The 22055-nt window shown below is 48.8% G+C and overlaps 1 protein-coding gene across 2 annotated transcripts; it reads right to left on the bottom strand.

Moving 5' to 3' along the window:
• Nucleotides 1-9033: 9033 nt before the first annotated feature.
• LOC101748580 (maestro heat-like repeat-containing protein family member 2B) lies at nt 9034-11003 on the bottom strand. Of its 2 annotated transcripts, XM_040656606.1 has the most exons (6): nt 10902-11003; nt 10605-10728; nt 10303-10412; nt 9677-9829; nt 9277-9431; nt 9034-9121 (listed from the first exon to the last, which is right to left on the bottom strand). In XM_040656606.1, exons 1-6 carry the CDS (start codon nt 10980-10982, stop codon nt 9085-9087), a joined length of 660 nt encoding a protein of 219 aa, XP_040512540.1. In that variant the 5' UTR covers nt 10983-11003; the 3' UTR covers nt 9034-9084. The 2 variants fall into 2 exon arrangements, with proteins under 2 accessions (XP_040512540.1, XP_040512534.1); XM_040656600.1 differs by having other exon boundaries at nt 9064-9431.
• Nucleotides 11004-22055: the final 11052 nt, after the last annotated feature.

Here is a 22055-nt window from a genome sequence, read left to right as displayed (position 1 = left end):
GTGCTCAGCAGATATGAACAAAAGCAAATATCTGTCAAGTTCTTTACTTCTCTGCATTTCACAAGTGAGATGTTTTACATGGAGATGTTTCTGTGGGTTGTAATTCCTGTTTTCCTTTATAACTGTAGCAACAGTAGTAGATACATTTCTTACAACAGCAGCAAAGATTGTATATTCTTTTTAAAGGAAAAATATTAACGCATAGAAATCTTTTGTATTATTGTGGCTATTCCTGACATTGTTATATATATATATAACCATCTTAAGAAAGCCTTTACTCAGAAACTGCAGTCCAAATCTACTCTTGTTTAATCTGGAAGCAAATCTATACAAGCTTTTGCTTGGCTTTGAACTTATTAACCTGATAACTAAGCCTGTGGCCTGATTCTGAAAACAGCATCTAAGTGTGTAACAATTTATTGTCCATTACATTTATGACTACTCAAGGTAGGAACGATTAATTTGTGGGAACACAGCTAAAGGATCAGGGTCTAGGTTAGCAAACCACAGAATCACCAAATATCCCCGTTTGAAAAGAGACCCACATGGATCATGGAGTCCAACCCCTGGTTCCACACAGCACCACCCCAAATCAAACCCTATGTCTGAGAGTGTTGAACTCCAGCACTCGGGGCCGGGCCCACAGCCCTGGGCAGCCCGTTCCATGCCCACCGCCCTCTGGTGCAGCCCCTGTCCCTAACCCCCAGCTGCCCCTCCCCTGACACAGCTCCATGCCGTTCCCTCGGGCCCTGTCGCTGTCACACAGAGCAGAGCTCAGCGCTGCCCCTCCGCTCCCTGTGAGGAGCTGCAGCCGCCATCAGGCCTCCCCTCAGCTCCTCTGCTCTGCGCTGAGCAAACACAGGGGCCTCAGCCACTTCTCACGTCTTGCCCTCCACACCCTTCACCATTTTTTGTAGCCCTCCTCTGGAAGCTGTCAAACAGTTTAATGCCCTTTTTGTACTGTGGTGCCCAACGATGAAGACATCTCAAAGTGAGGTTGCCCAGCACAGAGCAGACTGGGACAACTCCTTGCCTCACCCGACCGGCAGTGCTGGGCCTGGTGCACCCCAGGGTACAGTTGGCAATATACAAGCTTCATTCAAGTAATACTAATAAAAAAGCATAGTACCTCATCAAACAGTGACAGGGAACAAATGCAGGCAGTGGGTGCTGTGGGCTCTCAGACCACCTTTGTGAATTCAGCCATCCCACCCACCTGCTGGGAGTTACTGGCCCCCCCAGCACTGCGTGTGCAGTTCAACCACTCCAGTGTGTCACTTGGCAGGAGAACTTGCCCTTCACTGGAAAGTGGGTTTGCTCAAGTACCTGGACTCTAGGCAGCAGTGACTGAGACGTGTGTCCAAGCATGAAGGCAGAAAGAAAGGCTTAGAAGAGCTATAAAGCCTTACACTGCCACAAACATCTGCTTAGTCAATCTCAGAATATGGTCACAATAGTTATCGCTGAATCCAAACTGGTGTCCAAGATGCTGAAATGTAATCATCATTACCTTGGACTACAAAGATGTTTCCTGTGTCTGTCTCAATTTCTCCAAAGAAAATCCATTCTGTGACAGTGACCATAAACAACAGCTGCTCACTTGCAGAATAGTGGGATGCTGATACCATGACAAGAAAGCTTTCTGGGCTCATTTATTTGTGTTTCTGTTTACTGCACTTGGTGCAAAGCAGTTCCTGAGCACAGAGCCCTTCAACACTGCAATAATCTTGTAAATTCTGGCCTTTTTTGATGGCCTGACTCAAACCCAAATAAAACCAAAGGGAATTTCCACAGATCTTTCTGGAGGTAGGTCAAGATTGTTTGATGTTTAGCTACATTTTTTATTTTATTTGGATTATGTGTGAATAGCTTGTTTGGATTTTTTTTTTCCCTTTTATTTTCTTTCTTTCTTTTTTTTTTTTTTTTTTTTCCCAGATAGATAGAAATATTTTGAAATAGCTTTTGTAATGAATATGAGGTCTTCTGCCAGGGGAGCAAATGCAAATGCATCTGATCTCCAGCTGCGGATCAGCTGAAATGTGGAGTCCCTAACCCTATGTGCACACTTTGAACACTTTTTTTTCCTTTTTGCTGACAGCCTTTTAGCAGTATCCCCTCTAGAGGCTTATATTAGAATGTGTAATATATCTTCTGTTTGGTGAATTCTAGGATGTTTAAAGAAAAAGTGCTGAAAGAAGCAGATTGCTGCTGTACACCTAGTCCTGAATCAATTTCTGATCTCTTTTCACTAGTAAAGCACTGCCTGTCCTTATATCAGGACTGACTTAAGTGTTCTCTGTGCTATAATATAGGCATTTCCCCAATTCTCCTAGTGCCTCCTTGCTTTCTCCTTTGTCTGCCTCACACTCTTCTGCCTCCACCCTGTAGTCAGGTCCCCAGTTTCCCCCAGAACAAACCCATCCAAGACAGCTCCAGCCCAAGCGGTTCCCCACATCAGCCTGATTTACCTCTTCCACAGCTCCACAACATACCTAGCTAGATAAAAGCATTTTGGTTTTTGAACAGAGAGCTTTTTTTTTTGTCTTTACATGGTTTATTCCTACTTGAGAGGATCAGCTGGGAGAGCTGTTGTTTAAGCAAATGCAGCTTGGTGTGAGGTGACTTAGTAATTTGTATTGTCTGGTATCTCCTGTCTTACATCAGAAATTAAAGAACAATAGTAGAGTCTTCTGTTCCCTGGGGATATTGCAGGCTTGGTTTTTGTTCTGTTTTTAACAAAACCAAGAATGTTTTTTGGTGATGTGAATGTCATGGGATGATACACTGAGATCATATATCGTAGCTGAGCTTTTATGGGCCTTCTAACAACGAATGAATAGTTCTTTGCAAAAAGAGGAGTGTTTATGTCTGCAAAAAGCATTGCATTTTGCGTGGGATCTCATGTTCTGAAGTGCTTTGTGAATGTAACTGAAAATATACTGCAAAGGACTGTGTAGAAAGATACAATCTCAGAGCTCATATCGGCTCTGTAAGAGTTTTCTTTAAGAGAGAACATTTTGTGAACAGGAGAATAAAATATCTGCAAGTCTCTCTCGGAGGCAACTCTAACATTACACTGCATTTCATTTCTGTATGTCCCAGGCACCCCCTCCACTAAAAAGAAAAATCATTCCAAACCTCTTCTGCAGTTAAAGACAGCATTTCAAATGTTTGTACCAGGTACTCTTCTCACTTCAGCCTTTGGGAGCCAAAGTCTACATCCTGATGTATTGTAGAAAGGAATTTATTTCTTTACAGGTTTTTCTTCTCCCTTTTTCCTTCCTACATTCATATGACATTTCCTGTGAGATTGTGAATCTCCAGTCTGTGTGCCCCATAAAACAAATATTGGAACTGGAGGTCATTTGAAAGAAAGCCTTTCGAAGAAAGTGCTTTAATTAACATTTACTTTTATTTGCAAAGGAACCTTGAAGATCCTTTATATCGGAATATAGGTCACGGCTCACAAAGAATACCAATGATGTACTGTAAACTATGCTATTGATAAATTAGTGTCAGACTCCCAGGCGTATTAAATCTGCACAATTGTGGAGCGCTAATTATTTCTATTAATATCTATTACGGTAATACGTAGTGACTACGGCGGAGGTCTGAGCCTGCTGTGACAAGTGGGGGACACACAGCAGAGCCAGTCCTTGCCAGGCAGTGTTCAGCCCTGAGCAGGTAAGCAGCGGGAGGCAGGAAGCATCACTTCCCTGTTCATAGAGGGGGGGGAGGTGAGGAACAGGTACTGTGCCACCTGTTCAAAGGCTTGGCATGGAAACCCTACAGTCTCCATCCACTGTAATGGGAGAAAAACACAGCGGCTTGGTTGCTTTTGGGGTGATGATAACAGAGAGCTTGCTCCTAAGCACAAAATCTGGACCCCGCAGAGGCTACACAGAGGGAACCCAGGATCCCTCCCTCCTTGCCCACACAAACACAGAGGATGGGAAGGGGTTTTCTGAGTGCTTGCATTAGAGACATAAAGCTGTAGGAATTTTGTTCCTTGGAGATAGGAAGGATAAAAGTAATGAAAATCTGCTAAAGACTGAAAATAATTGAATTCCTTGTGTTCTCCCCATCCTCTCTAACCCCCAGAGCATGTGAATTCATTGGCAAGATAAGCCAGAGACTTTATCCACTTGGCCACACTGTCTTGGTTTGTATCCAGGGGACTTTACAGGTGTAAAATTAACCACAGGAGAGCTCTTCTATTGTTCTGACTGCAGTGCAAACATATGGAGAACTACAAGTGAAAAATAATTAGTACAATATTTGAGTACATACCTGTTCCCTCCTTTTATATGTACCACTCGTGTAAATCAGTCTTCCTTTTGTTTCAGTATCTGAATAAGGACAAGTGAAACTTCCTTGTTTAAAACGTGGCTATCTCTGTGAAACGGAACCTTGTGGAGATAATCTGCCTGTGAGGAGGGAGCAGCTGTGTCCAGAAACGCACACAAAAAGAAAGGTTTTATCGCTTGGCATGAGCTGGAGAATACCTTGGACTGATCCTGAAAAAATTCTATGGCAGACTTCTCTAACTTGGCTCACACAAACGTTAAATAGCGTACCTCTTAGAAAATAAACCTGCATTTGACTGATACTAAGAGGTTATGGTCCATCAGCTGCACTAAAATGTTTTTAAACCTGTCCCAGTGTGTGCCCATCCAATGAACCAGGGAGGCTCCTTCCACAGTGTTTTTCTGTCTGGTACAGAAAATGTATTTTAAAGTACACTTAGATACATACTTATTCAGCAGGCTGGGATGGTTTCAAATTAAGTGGGTTTTTAATTAAAAAAAAAAACAACTACCTAATTATATCTTTTTCCTTATGAGACACGAACAGATGCAAAGGTGCCATTCTGATTTCTCTGTAAATAGCTTGCATTTTATTTACTTATTAAGACCATTTAGCACTCCAGAATAGTGCCAGTTCAAGGGCTGTAGAATGCCCATTTTTTATTATTTTTCAGTGGCCATCTTGCCCGCTTTGCCTGCTGATCTCATGGAAGAGCTGAGGCATCTACTCCCAGATTTCTCATGTGCTAAGTGTAGTGGAGTGGCTGGGTGGCATCACAGGGGGAAGGAAATGAGGAGGAAAAGGAACAGCAAGCTGGAGGAAAGAGGGGAGGAGGGTACAAATGGACGAACAGACAAAGTGGAGCATGAATGCAGATTGCAGGGATGTACTTTTGAAGAGGGAGAGGGCTGTACAGCAGCAAGATACATACTTGGAGATGGCAGATCTGTTCCCCACAAGCACTAATCTGTTGTCTCAGTTATTGCCCTGAGTCTTTTCCTCCCCTTCTGCAAATACATGCTTTCATTTCTGACAACAAACACTATTCTTTTTGACTGAGAATCTAGAATACCGTTGCTATTAAAATAGATTAATATGCATATATAGTACTGTTTTTGTGTGCATAATCACTATGGATTTCTGCCCCAGAATTTGCCATCATAAATTAGAGTGCAACTGCTCCAACCTATTAGTAACCCACTACTGGCAATTGCCTGGGGGACTATTTCATGGCAATTTACATGTGCAAATACAGAATTTGTTATAGAATCACAGAATCCTTAGAGTTGGAAGGGAACTCTGGGGCCATCTAGTCCAAGTCCCCTGCAATGAACAGGAACATCACAGCTACATCAGGTTGCCCAGGGCCTGGTCCAGCCTTTCCTTGAAAGTCTCCATGGATGGGGCATCAACCACATCTCTGGGCAATCTGTTCCAGTGCCTCACCACCCTCACTGTTAAAGACTTTTTCCTTATATCCAGTATCCCAGCAATTCCTATTTTTTCTAAAGCAGCAAACAAAAAGAAACTCACAATACAAACCACTTCCTAGTTACAAATATGAAATCCATTAGGTCAATTATCAGCAGAAGGAACACTTGGGTCCATATTAAGGGTCATTATCAAATCTGCTTCAAACATAGATGCAGTCAGCTTAATGCAGTGCCTCTCCTCCAGTCAGTGTGTGTGCATCTGTGCACACACAAGCACAGAAAACATGTATACCAATTATTTGCATATGGAAATATAGCCAGGTGAGCGCTTCAACAGCATACAGGCACAGACAAATAGGCATGTGTGAAAACACGTGTAAAAAAAGCTTCTTTTAAACACTGGATTTGGAGACTGACACCCCCAGAGCTATTCCCTTGGCCTAGTTCCCTATAGTGAACACCAGCAGGAACAGATTTCCAGCCCAGCTGCAGCTGAATGTAGGTTTGCAGCAGCTGACAGCTCACCCTGTGGCCTGGATTTAAATTGCTCTGCTGTTTATGGTGGCAGGGGATAGGGTTGGCTAGTGGGAGCAAAGCTTGGGGTAGGTAGAGCTGGTAGGGTTACCAGCACACTGCTGGTGGAGCATAGGCCCACATCCAGATGTACGTATGTTACAGACAGCAGAAACCTGGTGTTAAACTCTCTCTCCATCAACTGCAGCAAGCCTGGTCATCTGGCTTTTGCTCGGTCAGGAGATGAAACTGCCTTCTAGCCAGGCCCCTTGATCTGGATGGGGACAGGACTCCCCAGGTCTCTCCGTGGGCCCCCTTCCTCTGCTTCGGACAACTTCTGGAGGGAGCCATTTGGCTGGCTGCTGCAGATTGCTTCATTTTCCTCTTCCATTGTCTGCGGTGGGGGAGATGGCCAAGTATCTCACAAACAGCAGTGCTAAAGATGATCTCAGAGTGCCGACTGCGAGTGGAAAAAAGGCAGCAGCAGGCAGCTGGAGGAGGAGGAGGGCTGGGCAGCCCCATCTCAGCCTGGGGGCAGAAGCAGCACATCAGGATGTGTAGGCAGCAGGGTAGGTCCTGGCCATCCTTTTCTGGCTTGAAGGGCCTGTGCAATGTTCAAGGGCTCTTCACAATGAAGCAGCTGGGCAACACCTGCAGGCAGTTTACTTAAGTCCTTACTGGCTTATTTTGGGAATCTGACTGGGTGCCAGGCTGGCGGCTTCTGAGGAAGTAAATACTTCAAGACAAAATACTCAAGTGTTTTGCCTAAGCCGGGTCTGTCGGCAGGGGGAGAAAATAAAACAAAGCAAAGTGTGCATTCAGTGAGAGCCCGGCAAGATGGAACGTGGAGCTAAGAGACACATCCTGAAGCTGGGATGGAGGTGGCAGGGTGCCAGCAGGGCAGCTCCAGCCAGGCCTGTTGCCACTTGCAAGGCCGCTGCCCAGGCCTAACAGAACTCAGCAGCTATACAGTAAAATAAGGAGTCCAAGTAAGACCCATGTAAGACCAAAGTGCTCCTGTATTTATCAGATACACACACAGAGTGAACTAGTAAGGCACTACGATACTAATGATAAATACTAAATGCTAAACTGAGGAAGCACGGTCTGGATGATTGAGGAGTGAGGTGGACTGTGAACTGGCTGAAGGAAAGAAGCCAGAGAGTTGTGGTCAGTGGGACAGAGCAAGTCTAGTTGGGGATCTGTATCTAGTGGAGTCCCTCAAGTGTCAGTACTGGTACCAGTGCTATTCAATACATTAATCAATGACATGGATGAGGGAGTAGAGTGCACTGTTTTCAAGCTTGCTGACGACACAAAACTGGGAGGAGTGGCTGACACGCTAGAAGGCTGTGCTGCCACCCAGCAAGACCTAGACAGGTCGGAGATCTGGGCGGGGAGAAATGTAGTGAAATATAACAAGGGCAAGTGTAGAGACTTGTATCTGGCCAAGAACAACCCCAGTGTAGGTACCAGTGTAGGTTGGGGACTTACCTGTTGGAGAGCAGCAGAGAGGAAAGGGACCTGGGGATCCTGGTGGACAGCAGGGTCACCATGGGTCAGAGCTGTGCCCTTGTGGCCAAGAAGGCCAGTGGCATCATGGGGCATACTAGAAGGGGCATGGTTAGTAGGTTGAGAGAGGCTCTCCTTCCCCCCTCCTCTGCCCTGGTGAGACCACATCTGAAATATTTGTGTCCAGTTCTGAGGCCCCCAGTTCAAGAAGGACAGGGAACTGCTTGAGAGTCCAGTGCAGAGCCACAAAGATGATGAAGGGACTGGAGCATCTCCGTTATGGGGAAAGGCTGAGGGAGCTGGGTCTCTTTCGCTTGGAGGAGAGGAGACTGAGAGGTGACCTCATTAAGGTTTATTAATATGTAAAGGGTGTGTGTCAAGAGGATGGAGCCAGGCTCTTCTCGGTGACATCCATCCAGTGATAGGTCAAGGGGCAATGGGTGCAAGCTGGAACATAGGAGGTTCCACATAAATACTAAAAAAAAACTTCACAGTAAGGGTAACAGAACACTGGAACGGGCTGCCCAGATTGGTTGTGGGGTCTCCTTCTCTGGAGACATTCAAAACCTGCCTGGATGCGTTCCTGTGTGATCTAATCTAGGCGTTCCTGCTAAAGCAGGGGGATTGCACTGGATGATCTTTCGAGTTTCCTTCCAATCCCTGACATTCAGTGATTCTGTGATTCTGTAACTGGTATGGAGAAGAGACAGCAGCTATTAAAATGAAGGGTTCATAAAAAAAAATACTCTTTTCACTTCTTAGCCAGGATTCTGGCATTTAATTTTTTAAAATAAATAATACAATATTGCTCCCCTCCCCTCCCCTCTCCTCCTCCTCCCCTCCTCCCCTCCCCTCCCCTCCTCTCCTCTCCTCTCCTCTCCTCTCCTCTCCTCTCCTCTCCTCTCCTCTCCTCTCCTCTCCTCTCCTCTCCTCTCCTCTCCTCTCCTCTCCTCTCCTCTCCTCTCCTCTCCTCTCCTCTCCTCTCCTCTCCTCTCCTCTCCTCTCCTCTCCTCTCCTCTCCTCTCCTCTCCTCTCCTTCTCTCTTACCTTCCCTTTTTCATTCCCTCTCCCCTCCCCCCTCCTTTCTTTTCCTTTCTTATTTTCCTTCCTTCCCTTCCCTTCCCTTCCCTTCCCTTCCCTTCCCTTCCCTTCCCTTCCCTTCCCTTCCCTTCCCTTCCCTTCCCTTCCCTTCCCTTCCCTTCCCTTCCCTTCCCTTCCCTTCCCTTCCCTTCCCTTCCCTTCCCTTCCCTTCCCCTTCCCCTTCCCCTTCCCCTTCCCCTTCCCCTTTCTTTCCTTTTTTCTTCTATCGGCTCCACCATCAAAGACAAAACTCTCTTATTCTCCTCCATGTCTCACTAGAAAAAAGAAAGTCTCAAGTTGTGACTGAGTAATTTTCACCTCAAACAGACTTTGAGAGGAAAAAGGAAAAGCTGCTTCCTGACGGGATCCCTCTGGCAGAGACAAGCTACAAATGTGACCATAGCAACAGCAAAGGCAGGAGTGGCAATACCTGTCTGTGGGCCCAAGCAGCCGGGAGAAGTTGTCAATTGTGACCTCTTCATGACAGCAGATGAGGATGACCACAGCCTGGCACAGGAAAGGCATGAACGTGCTCTGCTGCATGCATGACGTGCAGCTGTATAGGATGTGGAGGATTGTTGGCACCTGAAAGAAGAAGGGGAGAAAGAATGACTTGCTACATCCTTGACTCTGCAGGGCCTAACCATGGACATTCAGCACCTGCTCCCTTGACATGCTGCCAAGGCCGAAGCCTAAATTTCACGCTAGCCACTCTGTCCATGCCCTGGCTCTGCGCTCAGGTTGTGCTTCTTTAGCAAAAGAGGCAAACAGCACAAGGCATCGTGCAACAGCCAGAAAAAGTCCAAGACACATGAAAGAAAGTCTCTTACATCCTGACAGACGTCCTTCCCGTACATCTGCAGAAAGGTGATCATCCACTTCCCAGCAGCACACACACACATTCCTTTGGCTCTCCAGAAGGTCTCCTTGAGGGCCATCATGAAGTCAACAGTGTGTTCCAGGGGGAAGTCTCTGCATACAATCTGCAGAGAAATGAGAAGCAGGAGAGATCCCATCACTGCTCTGCGGCAGCTCTTCAAAACATAAAGCAGTCTTGAGGACATTCTTAGTTCAGCAGCTTGCTGGTCATTCAGGTGGCAACACAACGCCCCTGCTGTCCGTACCCTGCTATTTATACGGAAGGTGGTTGAGCCTTCTCTCAGGCTCTCTACCCATGCAAAGCCTACCTCCCAGCAGCCACAGTCACACATGCACACAAACACACATAGTCACATGCACATGTTCACACACACACACAGATGCACATCATGAAATCAGCTCCTTGCCCTGGGCACCTTAAGGCAAGACATAGCTCAGAGCCTCCTGCTACGTGCTGAGAAAAGCAGTCTCAGGGTGACAGCTCATTCTGGAAATGGTGTGAGAGGCTGGTGGCAGTGATGGGTTGTGCTGAAGCCTATGCACTGAGATCCCACCACCCCTTTTTGGATCCACTTACCCGCGCAATTTTGGACGAGGTCTGGAGCTGAGAGACAGTGCTGCAGGCATGCAGCCCCTCACACAGGCTCCCCATGTCTCCTGTCTCGATGACTCCGTTGGCCACCTTGGCTGGAAGGAGCACAGAGAGAAAAGGGAAGTCACGCCTCTGGAAATTGAACTGCTTTCCACAGGGGAGAGACAGAGGACAGGGTGGGGATGAGAGCTGCACACAGTGCCTCTCTCTCCTGTAAACAAGGCCCAGCCCGTGGGGCTCTCTAGTAGTGCTGCGGAGGAGCACAGGCACATGCCTGCTCTACTCACCTTGGATTCGGAGAAGGGAGCTCAGACAGGTGACAGCCAGCTGGCGGGATGTGGGCATGGGGTCACACGTCAGAGGCGCCAGCAATCCCACCAAGGAGCCAAAGTGCTCGCAGGCATCTCCTCTCTGCAGTGGCAAGAGGCAGGAAAAAAGCTGTAGGCAGCTCCAGCTCTCCCTAGCTTCTCCCGCCTGTGCCTTCCCCATGCTGTGACACAGCATGCACATCTGGGCGGAGCTCGCCTTCCAGCACAGGGGCACCAGGGAGGGAGCAGGGGCATGTGGTGGGGCTCTTTACTCACTCGAAGCTCTTCACAAACAGCCAGCAGCTGGGAGCAGGCCTGCAGGGTCCTCTTGCACTCCCACACATTGTCTGAGGTCATTGATCTCTGCAGGACCTGGGACAGAACATCATTCTCACTGAAGACATCTTTTCCTTCTTGCCACCCCTCTCCCAGTCCCTCCTTTCCTGACACTTTCCCTCAGGGCCTGCCCTGTGGCTCCATGCAGCCCCTGCCTCCCTGAGCACTGGCACTGCTGCCCCCGCTCTCTGCAGACACTCCTGCCTCCTAACCCAGGAGCTTTTCCTCAGCTGTGGCCTGCCAGGGGCTGGCTCCTGCCTTTCCCCCTGCAGGGCCCATTTCTCCACCCATTTCTGAGCTCACTGTGAGCTGGCACATCAGCAGGAGAGTTCTCCTTCTCTGCTCATCCTCTCGGTCCTCAGATCTCTGTCCCCACTATCAACAGGCACCATGCTTTCTCCCTTGTCCCACATGTACTCACATGGACTATGTTCTGGAAGAAGCCACTGGTGGTCTCTGTCTTGAGCAAGACTGCCATGAGCCGGCCCAGAGCTTTCAATGATGTTTGCAGAAGCTGAAAGCAGAAGAAGGCATTGAGGTGTGGCATCACGGCTGCTCCCAGAGCATAGGTCGTGTGTGCTGAGGTAGAGTTTCGACCGAGAGGTCTCTGGGAAAGTTAGGGCAGGTTACCTGCCGGTACTGAGCTGCTTGCTGTGACTTCCTGATCTTCAGCATCATCTCCGCTGAAGGGTGTGTCACAAAGTTCTTGCAGCATAGAGTCAACATTTCACATGTCCTTGCTTCCTAAAGAGGGCTTCAGCTTGCTGACAGGAGGAAAAAAGGAAGAGAAAGCAGAAAGAGCCTTTACCAGTGCTATCCAGACTGGTTCAGACGACATCTGAGATTCTCCTAATCGACAGCTGCAAAGCCAACACCTCCAGCCATGCTGCTGAGCACTGTCTTGCAGTGCCTCCTTCCCGGCTGCAGTGAACCACCTCCCGCTCTGAAGGAAAGGAGGCCCCAGCTCTCCCTTCTCTTTCCCACTAGGGGACAGGAGCACCAGGGATTTTCTCCCTGCCCAGAACCTCTGCTTCACTGGGCACAACAGCCCAGCCATCTCTCCTGTAGATGCAGCTCCTCACCCCCAGCCCCCTCCACTGCCCAGCTGCTGCCTGCCAGCACCCAAGGTCCCCACCAGCTGGAGACATGTGGCTAAGGAAGACCTGTATGCCTCCAGGAAAGCGAGCTTCATGGCAAAGCCCAGAACTCCGCTGCAGACAGCCCTGGCTCTAGGCACTCACCATCAGGATCTCCAGAAGCTTGCCCTTCAAGGAGGGGTTAATGCAGACGGAGTCACCCACAGCTCAGAAGGCAGAGCTGAAGTCAGTGATGCTCTGCACCAGCGCAAGGTTGTTCTGCAAGTCCTGAGGCCCAAGAGAGAGGAACATTCTTTCAACTGCGGGAAGGGTCAAGGGCTGCAAGGGGGATATGTGGAGACAACACTAAGGGAAGGGCTTAGATCTTCATCTGGGCATAAACCGTTCCCCAAGGGACCTTTGGAAAGAGAAGACCCATCTCAGCATCCCCCGACATGGAGGGGCTGCAGCTGGGTGCTCAGACACCCCGGCACACTTTGAGCTCTCACCCGGCAGCTGCAGCTGTAGAGCAGCAGGATGTTGCCCACATTGGCTCCCTCCAGGCGGGCGAGCAGTTGTTCCTTGGAGGCATGCAGTGCTAAGCTGCCATGGGTGAGCATGAGAGTGCTGCATGTGGCATGAGCTCTCGTGCTGTCCAGCTCCATCTGTGTGGGGAGAAATGCCTTGAGACACTCGCTCAACGGCCCTCAGTTTCCCACAGTGCACCTGGGCTCCCAAGGCCGGAGCTGCTGTGAAAGTAAGGCAGAAGAAAGCCAAGATGGAAACCCGTAACGCTTCACCTTCTTGTGCCTGGAAATCCTCGCATTCCGGCCTTTGCACATCCTGGATGCAAACATGATGAGTGTGTCCAGGACTAGGTAGAAGTTGCTCTCAGCAGCATGGCTGAGAAGAGAGATCATTCCCTGCACAAAAGAACAAAGGGCAGTTGGCGCAGGCCTGAACCTACTGGCATGGCCAACCACAGTGGCCAGGTGGTCCTTGCCTGAGGGAAACAGCAGCAGTGAGGAGATTGAAAGGCCTGGAGCAAGGCCAGGAGAAGCCCTCTGCCCAAGGGACAGAGCGGGGACACTCGCAGAAGCTGGAAGAGAGGAGAGCTCACCTGGGCCTCAGATGGCTCCTCCACATTTGCTTCCTTCAGGTGCTGCAGCAGCATCTCTTGGAAGTGGAGGTCTCCTTTACAAGCTCCCAGTGCTGTCCCCAGAGCCTTGTACAGGAAAGACTGCATGGGAAGGGAAGGAAGAAGCTGAGATGTGGCAGCAGCCTGACCTGCTGGCAGAGAGTCAGGTGGGAAGGACCCACACTCTCTGGGAGTCGCTGAGAGCAGCTGCAGGGCTGAGCTTTAGCCAGTCCCTGGGCAATTTGCAGGGAAAGGCCCTCTGGGGGGCACGGGCTGGGTAAGCAGCATGAGCAGCCCGTGTGGTCAGAGCACCAGCAGCAGCCCCATCCCCAGTTGGGCACCTGCGGCTGCACCACTGGGTAGAGCCGGAGGGAACCCACCTTTTCTCCAGAGCTGCTGGGAGAGCTGCTCAGCCACCGGCTCAGCTCACAGCTCAGGGCCTCGGTCCAGGCCTCATCCTCCATGGTTTCCAGAGACGCCCTCAGGAACTGTTGAAGAACAGGAGAAGCCAATGTTCCCTTGCCCTTTGCCTCTTCCTGCATTCCCAAGTCACTGCAACCTTCTGGGGAGAGGTGTCTGGAAGAATAGTCTGTCTCCCAGCTCCCATAGCATTCCCTCCATTAAAGCCGCCTGCCACTCTTCTCCTAAGACCTCCTTTGGGCTTGGGACAGAGAGGAAGAGGCAGTGCCACAAAGGCGTGCAGCCACTCCACAGCAGTGTTTGAGAGGCTGCTCCTGTCCCACAGTGGCTCGTAGGGAGCAGGGCTCCTTGAGGCAGACAAGCACTTCTCTGCACCATGCCTCCTGGCAATGCTGTACCTTTAGCAGATGGTGCTACCACTCTGCAGAGTCCAGAAAGCTCTCATCTTTTCCTGCACAGCAACAGGAAGCAAAAGACCCTTACTTGGGATCAAGCCACAGAAGAAGAGCTGCTGCAAACCTGGCTTGGCCTGGGTGCTCAGCACTGCCAATGTGGGACCTGCACCCCCTCCACAATGACCTGTCCCTCCTCATAAACACTGTCCCCATAGGAACACAGAACTAACTGCTCCAAGACTGCTGTCTTAGGGGACATGAAGGCCCCATCCATGTCCTGGAATGGGCAGATGCCCGGGAGGAAAGGTCCCCAGGCCTCAGTGCTGTCTCCTTGGAATGGGAACAGCAGCAGAGCAAGCACTGGGCCACAGGCAACGCAATCCCTCTACCAAACAGCAGAGCTGCATTTTCACTCCCCCCCTTCCCTGCCTCCACCTCTCTCTCCCACCAGCACTTTACCTTCAAGGCACTGCAGCAGCAGGGGGATCTCAGCAGCTCATATGGCCCCCACAGCTCTGTGGATCTTGCTGTAGAGGTTTTGTATGAGCAGTAAGACACCAGCTTGGAGTTCTCTGCCTGCAACAGTGCTCCCTGCCACCACCTGAGCAAGAGCAAGGAGAAGCAGGGTCACTTTGCAGCAAGAGCAGTGTCTTCCCCCCAGGAGGGAAGCAGCTTGGCTCTGCCCTGGTGGGCAAGGAGCAGCCAACAGCTTTGCCCATGGTGCTGCAAGCCAGGGAAGAGAACAGCATCCCCAGGAATGAGGCAGGTGCTGGCATGCTCAGCCATGCTGTTTCCTCCTTGGGGCTCATGGCACCGGCCTCTGGAGCATCTCCTAACGAACAGGTGTGCCAGCAGTGTCTGGGGAGTCAGCAGTGGGCCTGTGGGGAGAAAGAAGTGCTAAGTAAGACTCCAAGACACTCCGTGCCCTGTCATGTGCACCTCCACTGTCCCTTCTGGGTGCTAACACAGGTCAGCAGAGCTCACCTCTGGGGGAGTTTCTGCTCCTACCTTGAAACATGGAGCTGAGGAAATGGGGATCCAGTTCTTCTATCTCCTGCCCTGTCAGGTCCTCTCTCACAGACAGGACTCGGACACAGTGGGAGACCAGCATCAGCATGCCCATGTACTGGGCTGGCACCACAAACAGCAGCAACCATGGCCACAAGGAACAAGGCCGAGCATATCAGCATTCCTGCCTCCACTCAGAGATGAAGAGGACTCTGTGAATTTCCCTGAGTCTCGGGTTCTTCAGAGCACTTTGGAGGAGAAACCTGGGGTGTTGGAATGGGACAAGGAACACATGGTGCAAAGGCAAGGAGCAGCAGCAGGGCAGAGTGTGACCTACTTTGGAGATCCCTCTCACAGAGACATCCAGTGACCCCAGGATGTCCATTCACAGCTCTTGGAGAGCTCCTTCTTGGGCTTCCTGGGCAGAATGGTCTCCGACTGCCTGCACAGCAGTGGTATTGAAGTGCCGGTTACTCTCAGTTCTCAGGAGCCTCTCAGGAGGCTCAGGTGTGGTCCCTCCCCCCCCGGTGCTTCCGTGCCAGCCTCTGAGCAGCACAGGTCTTCCAAAAGAAGATGCTGCCCACTGTCCTCACCCTTCTTCCCATGGTGCAGCTGAACTCACTGAAGATGTGCTCCACCACATCCCATCTGAGCAGCTCTGGGTGTTAGCACTGAGCAGATCATTGATGAAATGCAGAATGGCCCTCCTCACCTGTCAGGAGTCAGTTGTGGGTTTGATTTTCCTGCTCAGAAGGCAAAGGGAAGCCACCTGCTCATCAGGGCAGCCCTTTGGGCATGAGCAGAGACAACAAGAGCAGAGGAGAAGCCTTGGCACCCGAGGAGACGGCCAGGCCTTAGCACCAGGCTGTGCTCTTTCCATGCACAGCAAAGGGACCTGCCAGCTCCACTGTCTGCTCTCTCCACGGGAGCCATCATGACCATGTGGTCACTGCCCCAAGCACCTCCCTGGTCACTCCAGCCCTGCCCAAGTTGGCAGCAGCATCACCACCCTGACAGCGCTTTCCTTTCCCAAAACAGCTCACCTGGGTCCTGGCGTCACTGCACAGATGCTGCACAGCCTCTGCAACCTGGGGCAGCTTCTTTGTCATCACAAGCTCTGCAAGAGATGCACAGAAGCATGAGTAGAGGCACAACCCAAATGGCAAAAGGGAAGTCCCGTGGTACTGACCATCAGAGCAAGCCAGAGCACTGAGCAGATCCAGGGCTGCCACACATCCAGCCTCCCTTTCACCACCCAGCTGTGACTGCAGAAACAGGACCATTTCCTCTGGGCAGATTTGGGCTGCAGGAAGGAAATCCCGCTCTGTGTTAGTTAGTAAGCAACTCGTGCCCATTCGTGAGGTTTGAGAGAGATGTTTTGGCCAGGGCACCGGCAAGCACTGCCAGAGCTCCTCTCCTTACCCTGCAGCAGAATGCAATGGGTCAGCTCTGCGCTACCAGCCCCGCTGTGCTGCTTGGTGTCATCAGAGAGCTGTGGGAACAAGGTCCATTTGAGACAATTGCATCAGCACTGAGGACAGAAAAAGAAACTGCTGCCAGCTCTCTTCTCCCTTGGCCCTCTTGGGAAGAGGACACGCAGACAAAACCCAGCCCGCCCCACAGCATCCCTGGGGGCTTTGAAGCAGCCTTGGGCATGCAGGAGCTAAGGTTGAGCAGCCGTCAGAAGCTCAGAGCTTTGCAGTGTTCCTGAGACTTAGCCAAGAGGGAAAGTGCTGTGGGCACAAGGATAGGCTCCCCTTACCTGGTAGAACACAGCACTGGTGATGGCCATAAACTTGTCCCTGGGGATGACAGACTCAACTCCTTCTAAGGCCTCCAGGAAGATAGTAAGGCTCTGCAAGAGACCAAGAGAGGAGGAAAGGACTGAAGCCATATCTAGCCACTTGGAAGCAGAGAAACTGTTTCCCAGTGGTTTGTCTGCTGGGAGAAGCTCCTGCACAAGCGTTTTTGTTTGTCCCCCCCTCCCATCAGGTACTCAGTGCCCCATGGTGGTGGTGGTGAAGCCTCCCATCCCCAGGAGATGGGCCCCAGTGACTCTTGGCTCCCTCCTGGCTCCTATCTGGGTTGTTCCTTCCTTGACTGAAGAGCTCAGGAAGCCTCAGACCTCCCTTGAACACCTGTTCCTTCTTTCTCCAAGGGCTTCCTGCCTCCTCCCTGCATCCCCCTGACCCCTCATGGCAATTGCATGGGCCACACGTCCACCCTAAGCCCTGCACAACCTCTTACCTTGGTCACCTTGCAGGTGTCTTGGACCTCCTGACACGGGTGCATGAGCCAGCATGCTGCTGGGATTTGTGCTGCCTGTGCCTGACTCAGGCAGACAGATCCCTGCTCCTTCATCCCCTGGAAACAGAGCCCGGAGCTGCCACAAGCTCGCTCTCCATTCCCAGAGCATGGGGATCACACCAGCCCCACAGTGCCTCGTGCATGGCAATGTACTGTTTGTGTCTGTGAAGGGATGCCTGTGAAGGAACAGGCTCTGACCTATTCCTATGTCTTCCTCAGGTTTGTGGGTGGGAAAGGCTTCCTCCTCCTCTCCTGCTGATCCTCAAATTGCTGCTTGTTCATGAAGCTGCCAGCATCTTCTTGTTCGAAGCAGAGGTGGGAGGTTCCTCTTTTGCCCTTGTTTGTTAGTTTCTAAGCCTTTTGCACATTTTTCCAACCAGGAGCCAAGGCTGCTAAGGCAGCCTTCCCTCTTCAGCGGTGTTTTTTAGACAATAAGTATCTGCTGTTAAAATGAAAGGTTAAATCAGGAAAGAAGGAATGCCTACACTGCTGAGAGCATGGGTGTTATTTGCTCAGATGCACTCGTGGGAGCTGAGCTCTTGGAGAAAAATCTCATTTGATCCATAGGTGCTACACACTTGAAAACGGCCCCTCAGTGCTACGTTGGTAAATCACCTTCAACGTGCTTGAATTGGATGCAGAGTATGCAGTCACCTTTCCTGATCGAAGGAAGGTTTCCCTAAAGCTTATTCTTGAAATCTGCAGTTAGGAGGAGTTTGCTTCAGCCACCCATGCACTGTGCAACGGTCAGCAAAAAGTGTTCAGAATTAATGTCAACAGCTCTTGGTATAACACTCCTTTGCAGCAAAGCTGAGCAATGAGAAGAAGAGGCAAAGTCTGCTCAGTCGTGATGAGTTGTGTCTTGTCCTTTACCAGTTCAGCAGAGCACAAAATACCCATCCCTTCAATGGAGGAAGTGGGTAATGAAGCAGATGCAGGAGCAGGAAACCAAGCTGGAATGGGGCCTCAAGACCAGGTGATAGTGCCCTTTGCAAATGAAACAATGCACTAGAAAGTGATTTTCACCTCTCTGTCCCTGAAATCTCCCTTGACTTAAACTGAAGACACATTTTTCCCCTCCAAAATAAGTACACTGTTAACTGAGCAAGAGTTTATCTCCTGCTTCCACAATGTCCTTTCCTCTTTCAAATTTGTATTTCTACTGCAGCATCCCAAATACCTGGGTTGCTGTTGCTGCTGCAACATTAATAACATGTTCCACAATATAAACAAATCTACTGTGTTTCGAGTGCTATTAAAAGAACAACAGCAACAACAACAATAACAACAACAAAAAACAACCAACACTGGCTGCTGACAGCTTTCCTGAGATAAATGAGGAGAATAGAAAGTGCCTAGAATGATGATGTCCTTCTGAGGTCTAATTGCATGGAAAAGTATGCAGAAGACCTGTTAAGTCCCCTGTAGGCTGACACTTGGACCACTGTCAGTGGCATCAAGTTCCTGCTCCATCTCACTATAGTTTGTGACTACAGCATGCTTATTTAGTTGCTCTTGATCTGTATAAACTCAGTTTTTCCATCACACTGTCAAGGAGCTGGCATGCCTTGCCTTTTTCCTCCATCTTAAAACTAGACAATGAAGCCACAGAGCATACAATAGTGGTTATTTTCCTATGGGGAGACATTGTTTCCAGAGGAACCAGTGTTTTGTTTAAGAGTAGCTTTACTAAAGAAGAGGAGTTTGTGAGGATTAACCCCACCTCTTACCATTTCTTGGGGTAGCATGTCCAGGGTCACACAATAGGGAAAGTGCAGGTAGGATCACTTTTCAACTACAATGTGCATAAAACGATAACTTCTATCCCCTCCCCAAAATACAAATCAGACAAAAGATCTATCTAGTTCATAACCTAATCTTCTGCAGTGGCCAGAAGCAGAATCTAGGAAAGGAATATGTTAAATTAAAAAAAAAAAAAAAAAAGCAATATGACCCTTGTCTGGTATACATTTTCAGTCTCCACCAAACAGCCATTGAGATTCAGTTTAATAAACTACCAACAGCCTCTTCCCCAGGAACTTTTATAACCCCATTTTCTTCTCAGTTGCCTTGATCCATTTGTAACAATGAGTTACGCACACTAGGAAACCAGATTCTCTATGTTGGTTTTCAAGTCTGCTGCCTGATTATTTCATGGGCTGCTTCCTGACTCTTGTGGTAAAAGAAGAAAATCACCCCCTGCCCACCTTCCCCATGCCATCTGTGGTTATATCTGTTACCACTATAGAGGAATGGAAGGATCATTGTCTCTTTAGTCCTTCTTCATGTGTAAGAGGTGCCCTGCTTCTGATCACCCCCTTTATCCTTTACTCTGTCTTCTGTAATTTCTTTCTACCCCTTTGGAAAAGACTGACCAGAACTACATACAATAACCCCCTGTCCTCCATTTGGCTTCTGCACTGACATTGCTTTCTTTTTTTCCCCCAAACATGTCCAACACAATACGCGAAGTATTCCACCCTGCCTTAGCAACGTGTATGTCTCAGGCTGTGGCAAGTTAATCTTCTACAACTAGTGGGTAGGTATTCTGCTCTCCAGCGCCCATTCACTCACTGGAGTTGCTCACAAAGCGGTCTTAGAGGAAGAAGTCACAAGTCTGTGATGTAGGCATGTACCCCCAAGAAACTTGACCTGTTCTGATAAATCACCAATCGGGTGATTAGATGGAAGTGATTCCACAAGCTACAATTCAGACTGGCTTCGAAAGCATAATTAAAAATTTGTGAAAAGGGTTTTCTCTCCATCCATAGCCCAGAGAATCTTCAGGATTTGCACAGTTTTCAAAAGCAAAAAAACCTCTGTCCTTTCTCAGGAAGCTGCTTGAAATTTCCTGATGCATTTTGAATGTAGCCTGGATCCAGATCAGTAAAACACTGTGCATTAAGCACCTGCTTAACATGAAGAACTAGTAAGAAGGTTAAAAATGAGTAAGCCTACTCTTATTTAGGTCTTTATTCATTGCAGCAATTAAATATGTGCATTAGTGCTCTGCTGCATCAGGATCTAAGTACCTGCACACAATTAAACACTATGCTGAACTGAGTCCCAAAGCCAACATTGCCATACAGGATTTTAACCTATATTTCTGTCTACTGTGCACTTCATTTTAATGCAGAGAATATTTATTACTTTAACAGATATTCTACCTTGAAGTGGGATTTGCTCTAAAATATGTGTCACAGAGTGCTATTTTAATGATTCCAACTTGCGGAAATATTTTGTGATAGGAATAATTTATCTCCTGACTAACCACTTCAGGGCAGTTCTAAGTATTAGCACGCTTGCCGGTTAGGTGTCAAAACATTCTAAAGCTACATACACAATAAACTAATTCAGAGTTTCGTGTTGCTTTACATACGTACATGTATAGGAGTTACTGGGGAAAAAAAAATGCTTACAAAAAGGGTAGAATGAGCTTTAAATCTTGTCTCACTGGAGTTGGAGCTATAAGATTGTATGACCATGAAGATCTACAACAATGCAAAGGCTTCAATTGACTACACAAATGCTGCTGTTCACACTGGTGCCTCCAGCTATCCCTGATTCCTTTTGGTTTTGCATTGTGAGCTTATTTAGCCAGGAATGCTTCTTTCAGCAGAGGCATCTGCAGCATATTGAATACTGGAGCATACTGTGATCCATTCTGCTTTCATCCAGTAGAAATGCTGGGGTGACTAGGATGCAAAGAAGTCCCAGGACCTGCCCAAGCCCACACAGTGAGTCAGTGGCCCAGCTGTTTTCAGAAAGAATAATTTTCTTGTCTTTTTGCTTTAAGAATTTTACTGCATAGCATCCTATATGCATGTTAGACTAAAGTTCACTGGTTTATTAGGATACAATTTTTTTTTCATTTTTACTGAGTAGATTTTGACAGAATTAATCAAATACCATCAGGAGTTCAGCTGCAGGACCTGTACATGGAATTGTGATCTAACCCATCTAGGGTTGCTTGTTTGCAGTACCATCCCTCCTTGCTATCATTCCTTCCAGTAAGTGGCAGGGTCACATATTGCTCTGTCATTGTTTTTGTTTCCTCACTGACTTGGAATCATAGAATTGTTTGAGTTGGAAGGGACCACTGAAGGCCATCTAGTCCAACTGTCCTGCAATGAACAGGGACACCCACAGCTTGATCAGGGTGCTCAGAGCCCTGACCTTGAGTATCTCCAGGGATGGGGCACCCACCACCTCTCTGGACAACCTGTGCCAGTGCTTCACTACCCTAGTTGGAAAGATCCTCCTTCTATCCAATGTAAATCTCTCACGATTTAGTTTGAAACCATTTCCCTTCATCATATCACCACAGACCCTGCTTAAGAATCTGATCCCTTCTTTCTTGTAGCCCCCCCTTTGGATACTGAAAGGCTGTTCTCAGGTCTCCTCAACTTATCTATCCCAAAGACAGTAAGAAACAGATGACATTTAAATTAGAATTTTCACTTGAAAGACTCCAGTGAAGAGGTATTAACTTACTCTGAGCTGTTTGGTCGTTGCTGGTTTCGGTTACTATGAGTGAACCCTGTTAATACCGGTAGTGTTGCTTGCCACACAAGCCGGCAGAAATGGACTCACACAATGTGCTTTGTCTCACATGGTATTTCACATTTCTAGGCTCTCCCTGGCTTCCATGGGAATATATGAATAAATCCAATAAAAAGAAATTATACTCCTTTTTACTCCCACTCTGTTCACCAGATGTGCAAGCTCACCCTGGGCTTCGGTTGCCAGC

The sequence above is a fragment of the Gallus gallus genome, chromosome 1, assembly GCF_016699485.2.
Source record: "Gallus gallus isolate bGalGal1 chromosome 1, bGalGal1.mat.broiler.GRCg7b, whole genome shotgun sequence".
Taxonomy (NCBI): domain Eukaryota; kingdom Metazoa; phylum Chordata; class Aves; order Galliformes; family Phasianidae; genus Gallus; species Gallus gallus.
The sequence above is the reverse complement of the archived record's forward strand: the minus strand, read 5'-3'. Positions and strand labels throughout refer to the sequence as shown.